The sequence below is a fragment of the Primulina eburnea genome, chromosome 7, assembly GCF_022965805.1.
Source record: "Primulina eburnea isolate SZY01 chromosome 7, ASM2296580v1, whole genome shotgun sequence".
NCBI classification, from domain to species: Eukaryota; Viridiplantae; Streptophyta; class Magnoliopsida; order Lamiales; family Gesneriaceae; genus Primulina; species Primulina eburnea.
This window is the reverse complement of record NC_133107.1, coordinates 5,891,324-5,910,991: the sequence shown is the minus strand read 5'-3', so window position 1 is coordinate 5,910,991 and position 19,668 is coordinate 5,891,324. Positions and strand designations below refer to the sequence as shown.

The following is a 19,668-nucleotide window of genomic DNA, read 5'->3' as shown; positions in this document are numbered from 1 at the left end:
CCAAAAAAGTAAGGCAAAAAAAATAGAAAAAGGTATCGACATGCATAAATGATATATCATAATCACCGACTTTTACTTATATATAAATTTAAATATTTCATATTTTTACTTTAATCCAATATATAATACGACCTCATATATCATCGATCGAATATATATCGTTTTGTTGAGTCGATTTTATTCGACATCACTAGGTGGTTTGCAGTGTTTTCAAAACCAGATCGGACCAACCAGTTCGACCGAGAACCAGTCGCGGGTCAAGTCCGGATATCGTCCAAAACCCATTTTACCAGGAATATCGATCAAAACCAGTCATAAATCGGTCAAATCAATATTGAACCAAGAGCCAATTACGAGTCTGGTTCGAATATCATCCAAAAACCATTTTACCAGTCAAACCGGTTAGACTGGTTCATAATATTTTTTTAGAATTTTATTTTTTGTTTTATATACGATGAATTTTGTTAAAATATTATTTTAGTAGTATCAGAAGTTATTTATATACACATTTAAAATGTTTATAATTTAAAATATATTATTTATTATTTTATATTATTAATTTGTATGATATAACTGTGTTTTGATCTCATCGTCCCACTATACCGCTTCGATCATCGTTCCGATTATAAAAATATTACCGGTATAAATTATATAAAAGTTCAAGACGTGAATGATAATTTGAGCAATGGATCGACGTGAAACCATCACATTGTTAGAAAAACAATTCTAATACAAAGTTACAACGAACACTAGAACAAATATATGCGAAAGCAAGTTTCCAATGTTAGAAACGAGTAGAGTATACAGATATGGATATGTTATCCCTAAAATCGAGTTCCGTCGGCGTTAGAACCGTTCCACGACCGCGGCTTAACCCCAAGAACAATGTGCAGCACCATCTCCAGTCCCACGAAGATCTTATGTTTATCTAGAAACCGATTCCACGCCCCGCTCAGGATGCAGTAATTGCCGTTATACGGCGGCCTGTGGTGAGCTGCGTGTTGGGCCCGCCCCACAATGACCCCCATATCCTGCAGCGCCACCACCAGCGGCGGAAGCTTCCCTTTCGGAGTATGCGCCCATGCATGAAACAGCTGGCTGAACATGATCCCACCTGCAAACACGACGACGAACCCTAACAGGACCGGGTCGTGTGACGTGATATTCACGGGTAAAACGGCTGCCGTCACCCACGCCGCCGGGATGTGAAGGTTGTTAGCCAGTTGACGCTTGGCGATGGACCAAGGCTGCTGGTGGTGGCTTTGAAACGACTCGATTTGGGACCCGAAAACCAGGGTTTTCTCGCTGCCATAGTTGTCGATTGCCCAATGGTAGATTCCAGTGGCTAGGTCCGCAAGTATGTATCCAAGAATGGCTGCAGAAACGGTCAAGATCCATGTACCTGAACTGGAAGTTATTAGAAGCGACTTGGCTAAAGAAATGAGAAGGGTGGTGCAGCCAGTCGCCAGAAATGCACGATGAATCCAGGTGGAAACATGCCAAGTTTCATCATTATAATTACCACTATTGACCTGATCAAGAGTTGATTCAGACATTTTTATATATAAATATATATTCTCAAGAAAAATAATAAAATCTTGAATCGGAGAGATGAAACAGCAAAAAGAAAGATGACAAGTTTTAGCTGTGTTTGAGCAGGAATGGGCATGAAAATGAAGAATGGCGGCTTTTTATAATGGAATTAATGAAAAAGTCGTGAACATTAATAACTAATGTACGTATACAAAGAGTATAATTTAGAGAAAATTTATTACAAAGTAATCGAGAAAACGAGTTACGTACTATGGATCGAAGATCAACTAATACAAGAAAATCGTTCTTATTCTTTTACTCTTTCTAAAAAAATTAGTTTTTTTTTTATTTTAAAAACAAAAATGCATGTTTTATTAGTGTCAAGATATATGAACGCAGACCGAGCTTTGTAGCTCAATCATAAATGTCTCTTTTATATATATATATATATATATATATATATATATATATATATATATATATATATATATATATAGGGGTGGATCTAGAATTTCAACTCTGTGGGGGCCACTTATAAAATACAGACAAAATATTAAAGAATAAAGATAAAAATTTCATCGGTTATATTCAACTAAATATATAGTACGTTTTTAAAAAAATTCTACAAAAAGAATTCGACGTTCCTTAAAATGTTCAAACTCTTCAAGTAATAACATGTATACAAATATTTTAAGCAATTTCTCTTTAAATAAATATCATCAATACATACGAGAGAAAATCATCATCCATTTTGCTTCGAAGCATAGTTTTGACGATATTCATAGTTGACAATGATTGTTATGTATTAACAGTAGAAATTAGAAGAGTTGGCAAACTCAGCACCTGATAGTTGAAAGGTTTTTCAAAGATAATAAATTTAGAAATAATAAAATATTAAAAAATTAAAAGAAAATCAATTATAAAAAAGGAAGAAAAACCTAGGATTCAAACCCTGGGTTTATTGGTATAACAACTCTTGCTTTGCCATGGAGATACATGCTATTTAATTAGTTGTGGTGGGCCATTTATATATATATATATATATATATTCAATTTTTCAAATATTAATATCAACTAATTTTTTTTTAAAAAATTTGGGGGGGCCATGGCCCTTGTGTGCCCTACTGTAAATCCGCCCATATATATATATATATATATATATATATATATATATATATATATATATATATGAACGTAAATTGAGCTTTGTAGTTCAATGATAATATATACATTGATTATGAAAATTTTAAAAATTACTTTTAGAACAATTTTCATAATTATTTAGTTTATCGATAATGAACAATATTTACAGCTGCTAATATTAGGGAAAAGTTCTTCAGAAACCACACAATCATTCGGGTAAGGTAACTCTTTGGAAACAATATATATATACGACTGTTTGATTAATTAATATGCACAGAATCTGCCCAAATTAGTTGAGTCGTTTTGCAGTATAATTTAATCTATTACGTAACAAGCTAATTTGTTATTACCGTAAAAAAAGGATTTTTCCGTTTCAGGTATATTATATAATTTATTAGGATCAATTATTATACAAACAAAACGTATTTTAATTGTAAATGAAAACACAATCAAGTCTAGCTATTTGTAGATATAAAAATATGGATAATAAGGCACGGTTTCTTCGAATTGGGATATTGAATATTATTTTTTCAGATATGAAAGCATTATATATATATATATATATATATATATATATATATATATATATATATATATATATATTTGTGTATGAGTACATCAAGCTTTGGACATTTACATATCATTACCAATCAAAATGATTAAATGATTGCCTTCTCATATTTGATTGCCACCCTTTAGGAGTCTTCTCATACGTCATCTTCTGATAAGTTCTCGTGTGTAAAACTGCTGATGTTACGCTGCTTGATCAAGTTGACTAGGTGAGTCGTAAAAGAGTTACAACGGATCTTAACGGATAATATTGTATTTACTGGGACATGATCAGTGGTAAAGAAAAATAAAACTGATCTTCAAAAGATATAAGACATCAAAAACAGATAGACACGCACTCTCTCAGACTCACGAGCCTAACATCCCGACCAATTAGCACTCAAGTAGGTACACTCTATGGTGTCAAAGTATAATGAATAAAGTTGTTTGACACTCACCTGTAAATTTTGGCCTAATAATAAGCGTTTGATTCTGAAAATTGGTATCAGAGCGATGTTATGGGTTCAAGTATCCCAAGAAGTATAAAAATATGCTTCTTGGGAGAATGTTGGGTTAAACGTGGATGAGTGTTGATAGTACTAGGATTGGTGACCTCCTGATAAGTTCTCGTTTGTCAAGCTGCTGACATTGTGTCACTTGATCTGGTTGATTAGGTGGACGTAAAAGAGTGACGCCAAATCTTAAAGGTAATACTATCTCTGATGGGGACAGTATCGGTGATAGGGAAATGGTGAGACCAATATATAAGGGATATGAGACAACACCAACAGATAGATATGCACATTTCCGAACTCATGAGCCTCACATCCTACCTATTAGCATCCAAATAGCTAGATGCAATATGTGCTATCACAAGTATAAAAAATAAAGTTGTGCCTTGGATAATGCCTATAAGTTTTGGCATAGTGATAAGCACTTGATTGTAACATTTGGATAAATCATGAAACGCCAAAACATGAAAAAATCGTAGGAAGAAACATGAGAAGATCGTGATTCATGGGAAGAGAGGGGAAATCGTTCAGTAGTATGCAAAAAAATTAATGAATTCATCGACATTAAAAAAACACAAATATCGCACAAACTCTTGCAACTCCTTGAAGAAATCATAGTGACAACTCAAGCATTTTTCGCGTCTTTCATTCCAGAATTTAGCATTATAAATAATTATCGTTCTTATCACATCATAATTTTATTATATTTTCATATTTGGTAATTTCATAATGATTTGTATACACACAATCATGTTGGGATTTTTATTTAATTAAGTTATGTTGTTTTGCTTTTAGTTTTGACGTTGTATTTGTTTAAAAAACTATAACGATCGATCAAATTTAGTATTCATTATTGTTTAATTCTATATAAGTTAGATTTTATTTTTTTTTTCCACTCAAGTTAGTGCTTGAGAATTTCAATATTTAGAAGCAAAACAAAATTTGATGTGTTGTGCGCCCTGACATAAATCTTTTACCCCTCAAGCGTGAAATGGATAGCAGAAAAAAGAAAAGAATTTGTAAGGATCTTTGAGAAAGGAAAGAACATGAAGCTAGAATATTGGAGAATTAAAAAAGGAAAAAAACCTAGATTTCAGAGAGAAAGAGAGAGCCACCGTAATCATCAGGTGTCAGAGGAGGTCTGGAATGTGAAGAGAGAAAAGAGAACAAAGGAATATCGAGATAGAAGATAACTCCACACATCTTTTTCTCTTCTTTTTTATCCATGATGATTCAAGAAAAGAATTCGGAGGTTATTTTCCACCATAAAATTTATTTTGATGTTTGATGCAAGTTTTGAAATAAAAAAATATGATTTTTACATCAAATACAACATCCACCTCCAACCTATTTATTTCAAATTTTACATCAAAAAAATATCCACAAAATATTCTTTTTATTTTACATATATTAATTCTTATTTTTTATTTAATATCTTTTGACAAATTTAACAATATAATTATGAGGATGTTTATGTTATTATATAACAAATATTATATTATTCTTAAATGTAAATAATAATATTTAAGTTTATAATTCAATTATAAATTTGCAAATGATAATATTAGACTAATATATTATTTATAAATCATTAAAAAAATCACTCCTTAATTATTTTATAATTAATATAAATAAATAAATATTAAAATAAAATCAATAAATAAACATTTATTTATAAAATTAAATGAATAATTATAATAATTTGTTATGTTTAAATATTTAATTATTAAAACAAGAAAATAAATAAATATTTAATTATTATATATACATTATTTATAATGATTAAAAACGGATAATTATATTAAAAAAATAAAATGAGCATGACCAATTTGGTGCAAAATATAGTGTCACGTTGGAGAAGGGAACGCTGCGTTATTAATAGTCGGGAGGAAGAGATCTACATGGTTAGAAGGATATTTTGTTCAATTAAAACTCTACCAATGTCTGTAAAGTGGGTTTATTTCATCTTATCCATGAGAGCATTGTCTCCATGATAGGATGGATGGTCAAGATTTATCCATGTATATATAAGACCCATTTTTTTTTTGTTTTGGAAATTGTATGTGTGACAAGATTTTAGCCGTTGAAATGAAGCAAAAATAGTGTCCCACATAGGTAGGATCTCATTTACCTGTAAAGTGAATAGAAGACAATTTTTTATTTTTCTTTTACAGTTGTTCCTAGTATTTTAAGGTTTGTTCACGAAGAATTCTATAAGATTTGTTAAAAGTCTGATCGAAATTTTGGATAATCTGTGGATTTTTTATAAGTGTAATTTTCAAAAGTCAAGTTTTAATATGACTTTATTTTTTAAAATTTTACAAAAGTTTGATTAAGATAAAATTAAACTTTTATAGAGTTTATATATAAAGCACATCAGTAGGTCTTTTGTGAGACGGTATCACATATCTTTATTCATTAGACAGACCAATCATGTTTATATTTACAATAAAAATAATACTTTTGACATAAAAAAATAATATTTTTTCATGAGCGACTCATATAAAAAATATGTCTTACAAATTAACTAATGAGACATTATCACAATAGGTTTTATAAAAAGATTTTATATTAAATATCTATAGACTTTTAGACTATAAGAATGTTTGGCTAAATTTATTAAAAACAACGTATAAGCTCATAAGCTCTTAAGAGTTTTATAGAGCTTATCAATTGTCAGAATTTATTTTAAAAATAACTTATTAAAGTGTTTGGATAAACTTAATTTAAACAAATTAAAGATGGTGATGTTTTTTATCACATTATAACACCTTTTTATTGTCAAAATTATCAAAATTGATATAAAACTATGAATGTTATTTAAAGTAGTTTTAAAATTTTATCATAAACGTTGAACCTATATTACAAAAAAAATAAAATTATTTCATATTTTAATTTAGAAAAATTGGTATTCTTTGAAAATTTCTTATTTTAAAAAATATGTATTATTTAATATAGTGGAGGACATGATAGGGATTTATGAAATTATACAATGCTATTTTGGATAATAAATTTTAAAATAAGATATTTTTTAAAGAAGTATGGCCGCTCCAACTTTTTTTACCACACTTTTTTTTAGCAACTTCTTATAATCGAGTGAGTCTCATGTGAGACCGTCTCACAGATCGTAATCTGATACGGGTCAACCTTACTCATATTTACAATAAAAAGTAATACTCTTAACATTAAAAGTAATACTTTTTCATGAGTGACCCTCATAAATACGATCCGTGAGACCATCTCACACAAGTTTTTGCTCTTATAACCTGTCATGACTATACAATTACTCCAATTATTTACAATGCTATTTCATTGAATCTTTTGAGCTTCTACTTTAATCCTTATACAATTACTTCCATTATTTACATGAGTTGGTTGGTATTCATATTTCTACGTAATGACTGTCAATGTTTCCACTTTGCTGGAATATCTTGAAACGAGTTACACCTTATACATAGAGACAGATATGGGTAAGTAACAATGGTGCGATACATAGAAGGGCGTGGCTCTTTTTGTGGACAAATGAAAGTTGCAGTTACTTTGGCTTAATCTTGATTGGAAGACCTTGAGTGGGCGATGGCAATGGATCCCTTCTTATGCAATCATCTTTGCAGCAGAGTTCCCAAGTGAATTCTGTAATCAGATAATGGATTGTCAGCAAAGTTTCAATCTTTGCAAACTCGTATCCGGGACAGATTCGTGGCCCCCCTCCGAACGGAACCAAAGAGTAAGGTGGTATGGATGCTGGATGTTCAAATCTTGATGGATCAAATTTCGAAGGTTGTGGGAAAATGTCTGCATCCATGTGAGTCATGCTTGTAACCCAGAATATCTGTTTCATTTTTAACAAAATTTCGAAGTCATTCGATTTGAACCAATGCAAGTGGTTTAGAATGAATGCATTGAAATGCATATAGTTTGATGCAGTTGAAGAACATGGCAGAAACGTTTTTTAGTCTTACTTGCCATCCTTTCGGAATCGAGTAACCTTCGTATTCGATATCTTCCAACGCCTTTCGAAAGCCCCCAAATATTGGAGGGATGGTTCGAAGAGTCTCCATGGCCACACTCCAGCTGTACTTCATTTTGCCAAGATCTTCCCACGTTAGTAATTCTCCATAAGATTTGCTTCCCTTGATACCCTCTTGTTCTATGAATTTCAAACAACAAATTGGTAAAAAAATGATGGCTCATCTGTGAAGGAATGAGTGCTTTCTCAATCTATTTTCTTGGAACAAATGAAGGTACCTTTTAGAACAGCTGAATATATGGCCGGATCATTAGCCAAGAGTCGCACGATAAATGTGATGAGGATTGATGAAGTATCATACCCCGCAACCATAATAAGCATAACATTGTGTATGATTTCGTCCTCTGATACCAATTCTTTGTCATCTTCTCCACGGATGCTGAGCAAGCAGGTAATTAGGTCCTGATGAGACGAAGCGCCTTTTTCGAGCTCGATCCTTCTCTCAAGTATAAGGTCTTTTAACATTTTCCGGACCTTGGCACTTGCCTTGAGGCTGCGGTTGAACAGCGTGAATGGCATATTAACTGGGATGGACCACATTCCTCCTATCATGTCCTCTAAATGTTGGACGAGAAGATCTCTTTGGGCTCCTCGTTCGAGACCGAAAAGAAGAGTGCATATCATGTTGAATGTGAGTGTCTTCATCATAGGTAAAACCTGATCGGTGTCACCAGTACTTCAAAATTAAATTCAAAACAAACATATATCATGTGAGACAGCAGTGAAATATATAATTTTGAACACGAAAGTGATCGAGGGAGGTTAAGATTAGACGACGACTTCTTCTACTTTCCAACAGGAAAAAAAGAAGAAGCACATATTAATCCTGAAAACTTAAAAATCCCTCGACTTTTTAACTCCTGTAGAACTAATATTTTTGGTTTGAGGTTTCCTTTGTCTGCTTTCTATGCTAACATAACCATTTCAATATTTTGCAGCCACGACAACATACCGTGACCTGCTGCTTTCCCTGCCAATGCTTCTGAATGTGCAATCTGATTTCTTCTTCCATCTTCCCAATGTAATTCTTCAAACAATCGGGCTTGAGGAATGAAACAAGAGCGTTTCTCACACGTTTATGATCTTCGCCACTGAGCTCCAACAGACACCGATCACCAAGTATCATTTTCAAAGATTCCGTTTGTTGGTTGCTGAGCTTCTCTCCATTACTTGCAAAAATAAACTTGTTGGCAGCCAATCCATAGATGAATACAGTCGGTTTTCCAAATAGACTCAGTTTCGATATCGGACCATATCTCTTAGCTCTTTCTTCGATCCATTTATCGGCTGTGTTAGCCCTCATCGCCCAGAGAAGTTCCAGGCTTTGACCTACAATGGGTATCCCAAGTGAACCAGGAGGGACCCTTTTCGGTGTTGATCTTATCCTGATAAGGAGAAAGAAGATAGGTAACAGGAATATGCAAAGAAGTAGGAAGATATTGTCCATAGCTTAAGTTTACAGACAGCAATATTTGCTGATCTATATATACCAAGATTCTATGTTTCAACCTGTTTTCAGTGCAATTAGAAACATCTTGTTTCTTTGTACAAAGGGATCTTCGCTTTATTTTTATTATTATTTTTTAAAATTTTGGAACCCGTCGCTGTCTTGTGTGTACGGAGTGAACCCAAAAAGTCAATGTCTTGCCACATGAATATCTGCTTTATTAATTGTAGTTGATGGTACTCAAGATTTTTTTACTTTTATTTTCAATAGCAACTTGGGTTTGAGGTGGAGGAATTTTTTGTGTGCTTGGGTTTAGAATCTGAGCCTCGGCCCTTTTGTGGGAGAGAAGGTTTATGTCAAATTTATGGCAAAAACTTGTATGAGACGATCTCACGGGTCGTATTTTGTGAGACAAATCTCTTATTTGGGTAATCCATGAAAAAATATTACTTTTTATGCTAAGAATAATACTCTTTATTGTGAATATCGGTAAGGTTGAACCGTTTCACAAATAAAAATTCGTGAGATCGTCTTATCTAAGACGTAATCCAAATTCATCTAGAAGTTGGTGAGGATTGTTTCCAAGTACTAATTAAGATGAATCCAGTTGTTTTATTTAAGTTCACTAGGTACTCGTAAGTGGACAAATACTACTTACTATACGCCAAATATATCATCCATTTTACTAATCCACGACTTTACTTGCAACAATCAATCATTTATATTTGTATCATAATCGTATGATTTGATTTTAGGAAGAATTCGAATTTCAACAAAAATGAAAATGAGTTTTTTTGCTGGCCACAGGCCCAATCCTCACGGGCCTTGAGGAACAGAGCACGCCATTCATTTCTATCACAGCCTGCTGTTGTTCTGTCTCATCACCAAATTCAACAAATCCAAAAGCCTCAGTGTTTCTATCTGTTACAACTTTTGCACCATTTACTGATGAATATACAGCTTTAAACGTCTCTCGGAAGGACATAATCCAGCTGCCAAATCTCCAACAAATATTGTGTGCTCTGGTGTGTCATCCGTTTGCATACACCAAGAAATGGGGGAATCGAATTACGGTCATTACAGTTCGTTAATGCATTTGAGGGTCGGTAATTCCAAAGGACAAAAACTTGTGTGAGACGGTCTCACGGGTCGTATTTGTGAGACGAATCTTTTATTTGGATCATCTATGAAAAATATTACTTTTTATGCTAAGAATATAACTTTTTATTGTGAATATCGGTAGGGTTGACCTGTCTCACATAAAAAAGACAGATAAAGATTCGTAAGACCGTCTCACAAGAAACCTACTCATCCCAAAGACCATGGAAACTCCACATTAGCATATTAAGATAACACCTTGAGAACATCATGATCCAACTCTAGAGTCTCACACTTATTATGTAATTCTTAATATAAAAAATATTTTAAAAATATTTAATTAAAAATATCACAAACAACGCGTGCGAAGAATCGTTTTGTCGACAATTTTTAATGGTCATTTTCACGTATACAACATAAAGAATCTTAAACTTGTGTTTTTTCAACTTAATTTTTAAACTTGGTATCCACTCAAAATTAAATATCGAAATAAACACAATAAAAAGTTTACAAGAGCTTTTAGTCTTTCCATATTATCGATCAATAATATTGCATGCATAAGCATAATAAATAAAAAAAATCACCAAATGAATTCTAACATATAATTTTGTGGAATTCGGATTAAAATCTTACATCAATTTCGATTTTTGAGATACTATTTAAATTTTCGTGAATATTTCAAAAATTTCGAAAAGGAAAATTTTTTGAGATGGATCAAAGCCTAAAGTTTCAAGGGACACATTTGTGTGATGAAGTGAAATAAACATAGGGTTATAAACGAATTAAGCAGGTTCGCGAGCTTTTTGAGCAGACTCGATAAATATTTGATTCTTATTTGAAATCATCGAACCCAAGTCGAATTCAAACATGTTCAAACTTTTTCCTAAATGAAGTCGAGCTAAAATTATCTTATTCAATATTTCACGAACTTTAATATTTTATTAATATAATATAATTATATAATATATATATACACACATTTTAAACTTAATTAATCCAATTTAACTAACAATATATTTATTAGTTTTTAATGGTAAGAAAGAGAATTATTATGAAATTAAGTATTTTGGTGTAGATAGTGACTCTAATGTCTCACATTTAATAATATAATATAGAATTACATATATATATATATATATAATAAAGGAATTTTCTTATCTTTTTCAAACCCATTACAAAGCAAATAATATTTCAATAATAAATTATATATCATAATATAATAAAAATTAAATAAAATGGCCGGAAAAAGAACAAAAAATGGCAGTTCCCTCGTACCTTCGTATTTGCAAATCTAAGCTAAAGCTACATCTCCATATAACCGGGGCCGAGCCTCCCTTTCTACTTCTAGATCTCTTCTCCATTTCCTCAATTTCACTTCTTTTCAAAATCCAATAATTGTTTCTGTATCAAAATCAATAGGCTACTTCTACGGTAACCAATGGCTTGCGGAAAGGGCAACTTAAGGGAGGAAGAAAAAAGCGGAAACTCAGCAGCGACGGCGGCGTCTCCATCGGTGGTTGTCAGCGATGCTGTGCTATTCGCAACGATGTGCATGATTGGGATGCCTGTTGACGTCCACGTTAGAGATGGCTCGGTTTATTCTGGAATCTTCTACACCGCCTGTGTCGACCGTGACTATGGTATTTTCGCCTTATGATTTCCGTAGCTCTCTGTTGAATTTACCGAGTAACCCGGAAATGTTTTGGCATAATGGATCGAATAGTTTCAGGGTTTTAGTTTTCTTGAGAAATCTTGGTTCTTTGTTTCGTTCTGGATTGGTCTGTGCTTCAGTTTGGTGACTGATCGGTACATTTTTCTATGAGGGCATGCTCCGTTTTCCTGTTTCAATTTGAATTATAAAAATCTTGATATTGAGTTATTAATCCAAAATTGTTTATACTTGCTGATTATTGAGTCATGTCGATATATTTGAGTGTTGCTTACTTATGGCAGTAATTTTGAGCATGAGGATACTATTGATAAAATTTATCAAATCCATTTTTCGCACCTGATAGATTATTTTGTATAGCTGTTGTACTGAAGAATGCGAAAATGATCAAGAAGGGGGATCAAGAAGCAAATGTGGTTGGTGGCAGTTTGATAGAGACACTCATAATTCCCTCAGAAAATTTTGTCCAAGTTGTTGCTAAGGCATGTAGTCTCTACTTTTCAATTCTCAAGCTGTGTCTTAACTTGCATTTAGAAGTTTGATATATAACATTTATTACATTTTTCCCTTTGTCTAGGAGGTTCGACTCCCTGCAAATGGCGTCACTGGATCTGGAGGAGGAAAGGGCATGGAGGAAGCTATTGTGGATTATATAGAATACCCTGAGAGGGAGGCAAAGGTGATTATACCTAACGAGACGGGAGAAGATAAAAAACATAAAAACCAAACAAGGTGAGATTAAAGTATAATTTTTCCACAAAGTGATGATGCAATACAAACCGAAAAGATATATTGTTTTATGCATGCTACTTGCTATTCGTTGGTGCGAAGATAGTTTGGAGAGCCAGAGATGGTAGCAGGAGGGTTTTGGGGCACTTGTCTTTCATAATGCTATGCTTGCATCTTGGAACTAGGCATGTGGGTCTTCCCTTAATTGGCAATTGCTTAAAAGTTGAATGAAACCAATTAGTACCAATACCAGGCTTCGGGGTTTCTGAATAATCTTGGTGGTGTATGTGTTATTCTTTTGGGAGAGAGCGAGGAGGTCATTGATAGTGCATAGACTGGGAGAAGTGTTCTCATTATTTGATTCATGACACTACTGCCGAATTGACTTCTAATTTTGAGTACTTTTTTGTTATTTACAATTACTTATCGGTTCCCTTGAGTCTGTTGTTAAATGAACGGTCTTCAAAAAGAATGAGATTGTTCTGGATGTTACATGTATGTCTTTTTTGATTGGCCATTAAGGTCTACAGTGGGTATATCCTTGTCTACAATGAGTATATCCTTATGATGCGCCATTGGCCTATTAGCAGTTATTTTATCTGAACATTATGCTACCTAATATTGTCTTTTGTTCTATGTACTTCAATGTTATCGCACTTCCTACAAAATTATCATTTTGCCAGTTTTTAGTTTGTATTCTCTGTCAAGGTAAGTTGACCTTGACATTCACTTATACGGACGGCCATAACATCAAGCTTCTTTTTTATTTTATCACCTTTACTTATCGGTTCCCTTGAGTCTGTTGTTAAATGAACGGTTCTTGAAAATACAACATATATAATAATTGATATTCTGTTGATGTTGATGACAGGCCGGTTGATGGCCCACAGAAATAAGAGAGATAGCAAAACATTTCCAGCTTCAAGATGGGAGAATGTATGTGATGTGAACAAACCATTTCAAATTATGTGATTCTAAATTGTTTCTTGATATAAATTAATTTGTCTTGCAGAGTCACGAACCTCAGGTCTCCAGCCCAAGCAGTAAGTTTCTACCTCACGTCACTCCCTTGGATTACTTTAATAAAGTTACTTTTTGTGTATAACTTGCAGGGATCAGTGTAGTTTAAGCTATTGCTGACATAGGTGATCTTGTTTTGATTTTTCCTCCTTTTCCTTTTTTGGCGTGTGGTGTAGAGGGAGGGGGATTGGTGGTGAATTACAGGGTATCATAGCTATAGCCTGGCTATCCACCTAGAAATGATATACAATCATGTGAGAATTGAGATCAAACATACTAGTTTCTCTCTGAAAAAAACTGGTGCATAATGAAGTCCTGTCAAGAGGTTTCTGTTTTCTTGACCAGAATTTGGTATTAAATGTGTCGTGAAGTGGGGGGTAACAATGCAAAATTATTGGCCTGTTTTAGGGATACATTTACGAGTTGAAGCAATCATCTATTTAAGTACCTTTTCAAGTTTTCAACGATGACTAGTGATGGCAGAAGTCAGGTTAGGGTAAATCATGAATGCAACAGGTGTGATTACTGTTCTTCTTGATGAATTGGAGGCTGGAGATATTATGACATAACCAAGGAATTCCACTCTTTAGTATTACTGATTGGTTCTGTCATCGTGATTTTATTTTAACTAAAATTAGATCCATTACATAGTTGACCGCCAGATGATGTTACTTGCTAGACGGTTCAATTAATGAAGACTGCTATTTTTTTGCTCGTTACGAGCTAATAATACTTATTTTCTCTCTGATAAACTGAATGGAGACATCTGGTATTTTTTAATACCGAAATGCTCAGAGCTTTATAGTGATAGAGACACACAAATCTGTCAATTAATTAGATAATTTTTCTGTGTAGCCTGCAGGATACATGTGTGGATCTAAACTTATACTCCTACTTCTTCTTAAAAAGAGAGTTATTGATCTAAACTTATACTCCTAATTCTTCTTAAAAAGATAGTTATTGAGATGCACTTGCACTTAATGTCTAAATTGGAGCATCAGTGAAGATTTGGAATTAACCATTATAACGTTAACCAAAGTTTTAGCAGTTGGAGATAATTGTCACAATGATTTAGCTAAATGGGTATCCTCTTCATTTAATTGCTAAATGAATTCATGTACCCTGTTCCCCCACCAAGGTATTTTGTTTTCCTGTTCAATGGATGATTCATTAGTTTCTCAACATTATTTATAGGTTATGATTCTTTTCTTTTCTCTGCACTGTTTCTGGTTGTGAAAATCAATCAGCAGCCACTATGACAATTTCAGAAAAAACAGATATACAAGAATCACGTCAAAAGATATCTGCTGATTATTCTACCACACATGAGAACCAGAGAAATACAGGGCCAACTTCAGATGGGGCTGCATGCTCAGTGGGTTCCTCTCCAAAGGCTTCTGCGACTTCAACTCCGTCATTTGATATCAATACAGAGTCACGCCTTAGGGCATCATCTGCATCCTATATACCTTTGATGCCTTCCAAAGGTTCAAATTTTCAGAGAACTGCCAAGGTACTGTGGAAGCATGGAATTGTTCTTAGACGTGGATTATGAGCTGCTTATAATGGCGGTTCCCTTTGTTGTTGTGGTGTCAAGGGGATCAAGTACATGGGATTCCCCCGTCTAATAACATTCATTAACTGAGTTCATTTTACTATTATGCCTTTTTTTAGTAATTAAGGTTATTTTAAGACATAAATGCTTTTGTGATGTGGATTAATTATTTTAATTTTTTTATGTACACTTCTGCAAGTTAGTTAACCTCAAGTTCTATGATGCAATATTTCTCTCTATAGGAATCTACACTCAACCCTGGAGCTAAAATTTTTTCTCCATCAATATTGCACCATAGATCCACGACTCCTCCAGCAATGCCTAATGGAGCAGGTGTCTCTTACATGCCAGATGTTGCTGCTATGGCACCAATGGCAAGTGCACAACAAGGAGTTGATATCAGTTCGTTTGCTCATCCTTCCATGCCTGTTAAGTTTGTTCCATACAACAATGTGGCCATTGGGGATGGTGGTCACGATGTGACATACGTCCAACCTGTACGTGCTACCATATTTTTCCTTATTGTGCAAATGCTATTTTTCTAACTCTGAGATAATTCAAGAACTTGAAGTGTTAAACAGAAGCTATCTCCTAGCCCAAAACACTAGGGCTCCAGCGAGTTTGATTAAAGAGTATGAGGCATGTTTGGTTTAGTTTTTTTAAGGGAGAATATCTGCAATAAATATGGCATCTTATGGGGATGTGTGTGGTTGATGATGCCACTTCATATATATTTAGTTTTTGTGATAGATGTGGTATCTTTTAAAAATTTAAAGTATAATTAGTATTTTTTAGGAGCTATATAGTTTTTGTCAAAAGTAATAATTATGTTGGGTGATGTGAAATGAGATGAAAATAAATTTTGTGAGTTTCTATTGGAGAATTTGATGTATGCTTGATTTTATTTTTGGAGTCGGAAAACATGTTTGAAAGGAAAATCTGAGCATAGCCTGGAAGGATTTATCTTCTGTATAGATTCTCACCTCATTTTCCTTATCAATCAGGCATACATTTTAATTTATCTATATAGAACTCTAGATAGGGGAACACTGACAAAAAATCACAGTTCATTTGTGTTGAGGATCCTGGTAGATACTTCGTTTGTGGTGGCTACATTGCCTTATTTTTTTCTGCTACCTCTTGTTTCAATTTTTTCTGTATGTGTAGGTTATTGGGCAAATGGTAAGCAGGACACAGCCAGTTAGGTATGCTGGCCAATACCACAATTTTCAAACTGGGCCTGGTTATGTGCAATCAAATCCACAAAATGTATGTCCTATTGTTAATACATTCCGTGTATTACTATATTAGTGTCTGGATGTTTTTGCCATGGGACAGCTAAGGATTCAAGGTCATTCTTATTCTCAGGTTGCGCTTGGGCGAGTGGGACATCTTGTTTGTATGCATCCCATTGCAAGTGTATGATACCCACTTCTTTGCTACTTTGTAATTCTTGTTGATATCTATTATAAGGCATCAGTTTACTGAGCTTGTCGATTGTAGTTATTTTTCACTTGCACATCACAAACTAACTGCAAAATGCTGGAGTCTTTCTTATCATTTTCACCACAATTTTTGTTTCTCTATTCATTCTTCTTTGTATCTTGGTCAATCTTTTTCCTGGTAGAGTTGGTATGCATTTTTATACATGTTTTGTGGTGACATGGTTGAATCAGGATGTTGCACAGAATGCGGCAGGGTTCTCTCAACCAACTTCACGGTCTCTTATAACTCCACATCTTCCCAAGAACCAAGGTAGATTCCTGTGAGCTAGACACTATGAAAAATTTAAATGCATATGGAATGTTTGTCGCGATTCTTCCTTGATACGATTCTACAATTGTACTAAACTGAACCACGTTAAACACATCTTCCTAGGCAAACAATCTTATTCCAAAAGTATTGGTGATTAAGTTCTGCGAAAAATTATATTGGTTATTCAAACTTATGGGGAAATTTAACCGGGAAGACATTATTTTCCAGGAAATGCTTCGGCGCAGGCATTGCAGCTTTGCATGACTCCTCCAATTATAGCAAATGCACCTCAGCAATTTGCTATGCCAAGCTCCATTCCTATTTCACAGCCTCTCTTCCCTGTGTTACGGCCTATTGCAGTTCCAAGATCTAATGGTTTCTTTAATACCAAGTTTACTTGATTTTCAAGCCTACTATGTCGCCGTCGCTCTCTGATCTGAAATTGGCCATTCTTCTCATACAAAATTTTGACTTAATTTCCTTTTTTCTTGCCAAGTCCATACATATTTTTTGTTTCCCTTCCTTTCAGTTTATCCATATATTCATTTTGAATGAGAAATGTATAGATCTTTGGTACTGAGATCAATTTGGTTGTCTGAGGTGGATAGGTTCATTTTACATTTGGTGGATTCGATTCCGGTTTCAGAAGGTTAAGCAACTGCACTTCTGACGAATCCTTTTTTCACAAATGAAAGTGCGTGTAATCTGGGTCTTTTTTATACTGCATCTAGAATGTATACTTCGTCGCTTGTGAAACCTTGGTTGAACTTATGCTCTAGTAGTTGCTTTTGCGAATGTTGGAAGGTATTGCTTTAAGGTTATTTCTGTCGATGCATGTTTGGAGCACAGAAAACCGACTTTATTATGGGTGTCGAGATGAATCCGACCCAAAAAATCTAGTTAGGATCGGGGGTTTTCGAGTTTGAACCGAAATTTGACCCGAAAAAAATAATCGGTTTGAATCGGATCGGTTCGAGTCAACCCGAGATGACCCTATTTTTTTATATATATTTCGAATTAAGAAATATTATATATATTTGTATATATTATATCTTTTGATTTTTTTATTGTATATTTATCGATATTATAAATTTTTTATAATGTAATATTAATTTTGTAAAATATTGAATTTATAAATAATTGTTTTTTAAAGTAAATTTACTTTAAAATTTCTAAAAAGTAGATTTTTAAATTTATGAATTTGTTCATAAAGGAGGATTTTTTAAATATTTATTTTGTAAAATATTGATTTTTTAAACAATTTATTGAAATTTATTTTGTGATCTTCGATCACTTATTTTTAATTGTTATTGATCTCATAAATTTTTATTATATAATATTTGTTTTGTGAATTTTTTAAATAACTGTTTATTTTATGGAGTAACTAATAGTTTAGACAATTTCCACTCTTAAATTAAATATTTAAATTCAATAAAATATAATTATCATATATTTAGAAGATGTTTGTTATTACGTGTTTAAATTAAAATATTTATTATGTGTTTTCAATTTGTATTTGATTATTTAGTTAAATAATAACGTTGAATAGTAAAAAAATCATATATCTAAATAATTATTTTAAAAAAAATATTGGGTTGGTTCAAGTTCAAGATCAGATTCATAGTTTTCGAGTTTGTTTGGGTTCGGATCGAGAATTTTTTATAATATACATGCTTCAATCCGAATATACCCAAATCACCACGTTGACACACTTAACATTGTGATGTATTCTCAATCGGTCAATAGTACTTGAATAAATCTAAACAATGCATATGGCGAATCTGAAAATTTAAATGAGAACTTTATAATCTTTATTTAATCTTTGTAATTATTTTTTCTTGGTAAATAGAAAATAATTTGTGAATACATATGATTTTCAAATATCCAAATGGAACGAAAAAAACATATATCCTCTCAGTCATATATAACTTTCAAACGTATATTCTTCTGCAACAATTCCTTCAACATTTCTTTTTATATTAATAATTCGTTCTCATTTAAATCAAACAGTTTCATTTTATTTTAAAAAATGTCACACCCATAATATATGTGAGATCTCATGATTTGATTATGTGAATTATGTAATTATATATGAGTGGTAACTCAACTCCTAATTGAGGAACACAGAGTGTACAAGGATTTATTTACAAAATAATATATTAAATTTTGAAATATTTTAATAAATAGTCAATTAAATTTTAATTGCAAATGTGTAACTTATAGTAAAGTAGATTGATTCTTTCCATACATAATTTCATGAAGGCTGTCGGACCGCTTGGAATGGCATGCAATATACTAATGCATGCAACGATGAACAAAGAAGATTCCACAACCGCCTTTTAAGGAAGTCAGACGAGTGTATTAGTATATAACTTTAATATTTTCTCTTCGATATCACAAAATAGTTATTGAGAGATATTGTTTTTAACTCGGCGCTTATTCAAAAACCGTTACTATGAACGATGGTTTAACTCAACATCGTCGTTAATGGCGATGTTTTTGAAAAAACTGTCGCTATGATTCTTATATATACCACACTCCGTGACTTATCTTTAAAAAGTATCGACATATCATTAAAAATTCATACGTAGATTAAAAAAATGCTGACTTGTAGCTGTCATTTAAATT

The 19,668-nt window shown here is 33.0% G+C and overlaps 3 protein-coding genes across 3 annotated transcripts; 1 reads left to right on the top strand and 2 right to left on the bottom strand.

The window, feature by feature from the left end:
• Positions 1 to 692: 692 nt before the first annotated feature.
• Positions 693 to 1,639, bottom strand: LOC140836944 (fatty acid desaturase 4, chloroplastic-like). The gene has a single exon (XM_073202834.1). It carries the CDS (start codon positions 1,554 to 1,556, stop codon positions 825 to 827), a length of 732 nt encoding a protein of 243 aa, XP_073058935.1. The 5' UTR covers positions 1,557 to 1,639; the 3' UTR covers positions 693 to 824.
• A 5,496-nt stretch (positions 1,640 to 7,135) lies between these two features.
• Positions 7,136 to 9,322, bottom strand: LOC140836942 (cytochrome P450 716B1-like). Its single transcript, XM_073202830.1, has 4 exons — positions 8,720 to 9,322; positions 7,986 to 8,424; positions 7,700 to 7,887; positions 7,136 to 7,569 (listed from the first exon to the last, which is right to left on the bottom strand). The coding sequence occupies exons 1-4, from the start codon at positions 9,212 to 9,214 to the stop codon at positions 7,273 to 7,275; spliced, it is 1,419 nt and encodes a 472-aa protein (XP_073058931.1). The 5' UTR covers positions 9,215 to 9,322; the 3' UTR covers positions 7,136 to 7,272.
• Positions 9,323 to 11,579: 2,257 nt separating this feature from the next.
• LOC140837450 (uncharacterized) lies at positions 11,580 to 17,818 on the top strand. The gene is made up of 12 exons (XM_073203612.1): positions 11,580 to 11,952; positions 12,342 to 12,463; positions 12,559 to 12,713; positions 13,582 to 13,592; positions 13,630 to 13,646; positions 13,723 to 13,753; positions 14,978 to 15,243; positions 15,528 to 15,782; positions 16,453 to 16,554; positions 16,654 to 16,704; positions 16,962 to 17,040; positions 17,269 to 17,818. The coding sequence occupies exons 1-12, from the start codon at positions 11,751 to 11,753 to the stop codon at positions 17,439 to 17,441; spliced, it is 1,464 nt and encodes a 487-aa protein (XP_073059713.1). The 5' UTR covers positions 11,580 to 11,750; the 3' UTR covers positions 17,442 to 17,818.
• Positions 17,819 to 19,668: the final 1,850 nt, after the last annotated feature.

What these genes read in the sequence shown, in the direction of transcription:
- LOC140837450 (XM_073203612.1), top strand. Translation starts at nt 11,751, where the DNA reads ATGGCTTGCGGAAAGGGCAACTTAAGGGAGGAAGAAAAAAGCGGAAAC. An exon ending in CTGTGTCGACCGTGACTATG is followed by an intron (nt 11,953 to 12,341) that starts GTATTTTCGCCT and finishes TATTTTGTATAG; the next exon opens with CTGTTGTACTGAAGAATGCG. An exon ending in TCAGGTCTCCAGCCCAAGCA is followed by an intron (nt 13,754 to 14,977) that starts GTAAGTTTCTAC and finishes AAAATCAATCAG; the next exon opens with CAGCCACTATGACAATTTCA.
- LOC140836942 (XM_073202830.1), bottom strand. Translation starts at nt 9,214, where the DNA reads ATGGACAATATCTTCCTACTTCTTTGCATATTCCTGTTACCTATCTTC. An exon ending in AGGGAAAGCAGCAGGTCACG is followed by an intron (nt 8,425 to 8,719) that starts GTATGTTGTCGT and finishes GACACCGATCAG; the next exon opens with GTTTTACCTATGATGAAGAC. An exon ending in ATATTCAGCTGTTCTAAAAG is followed by an intron (nt 7,888 to 7,985) that starts GTACCTTCATTT and finishes TGAAATTCATAG; the next exon opens with AACAAGAGGGTATCAAGGGA.
- LOC140836944 (XM_073202834.1), bottom strand. Translation starts at nt 1,556, where the DNA reads ATGTCTGAATCAACTCTTGATCAGGTCAATAGTGGTAATTATAATGAT.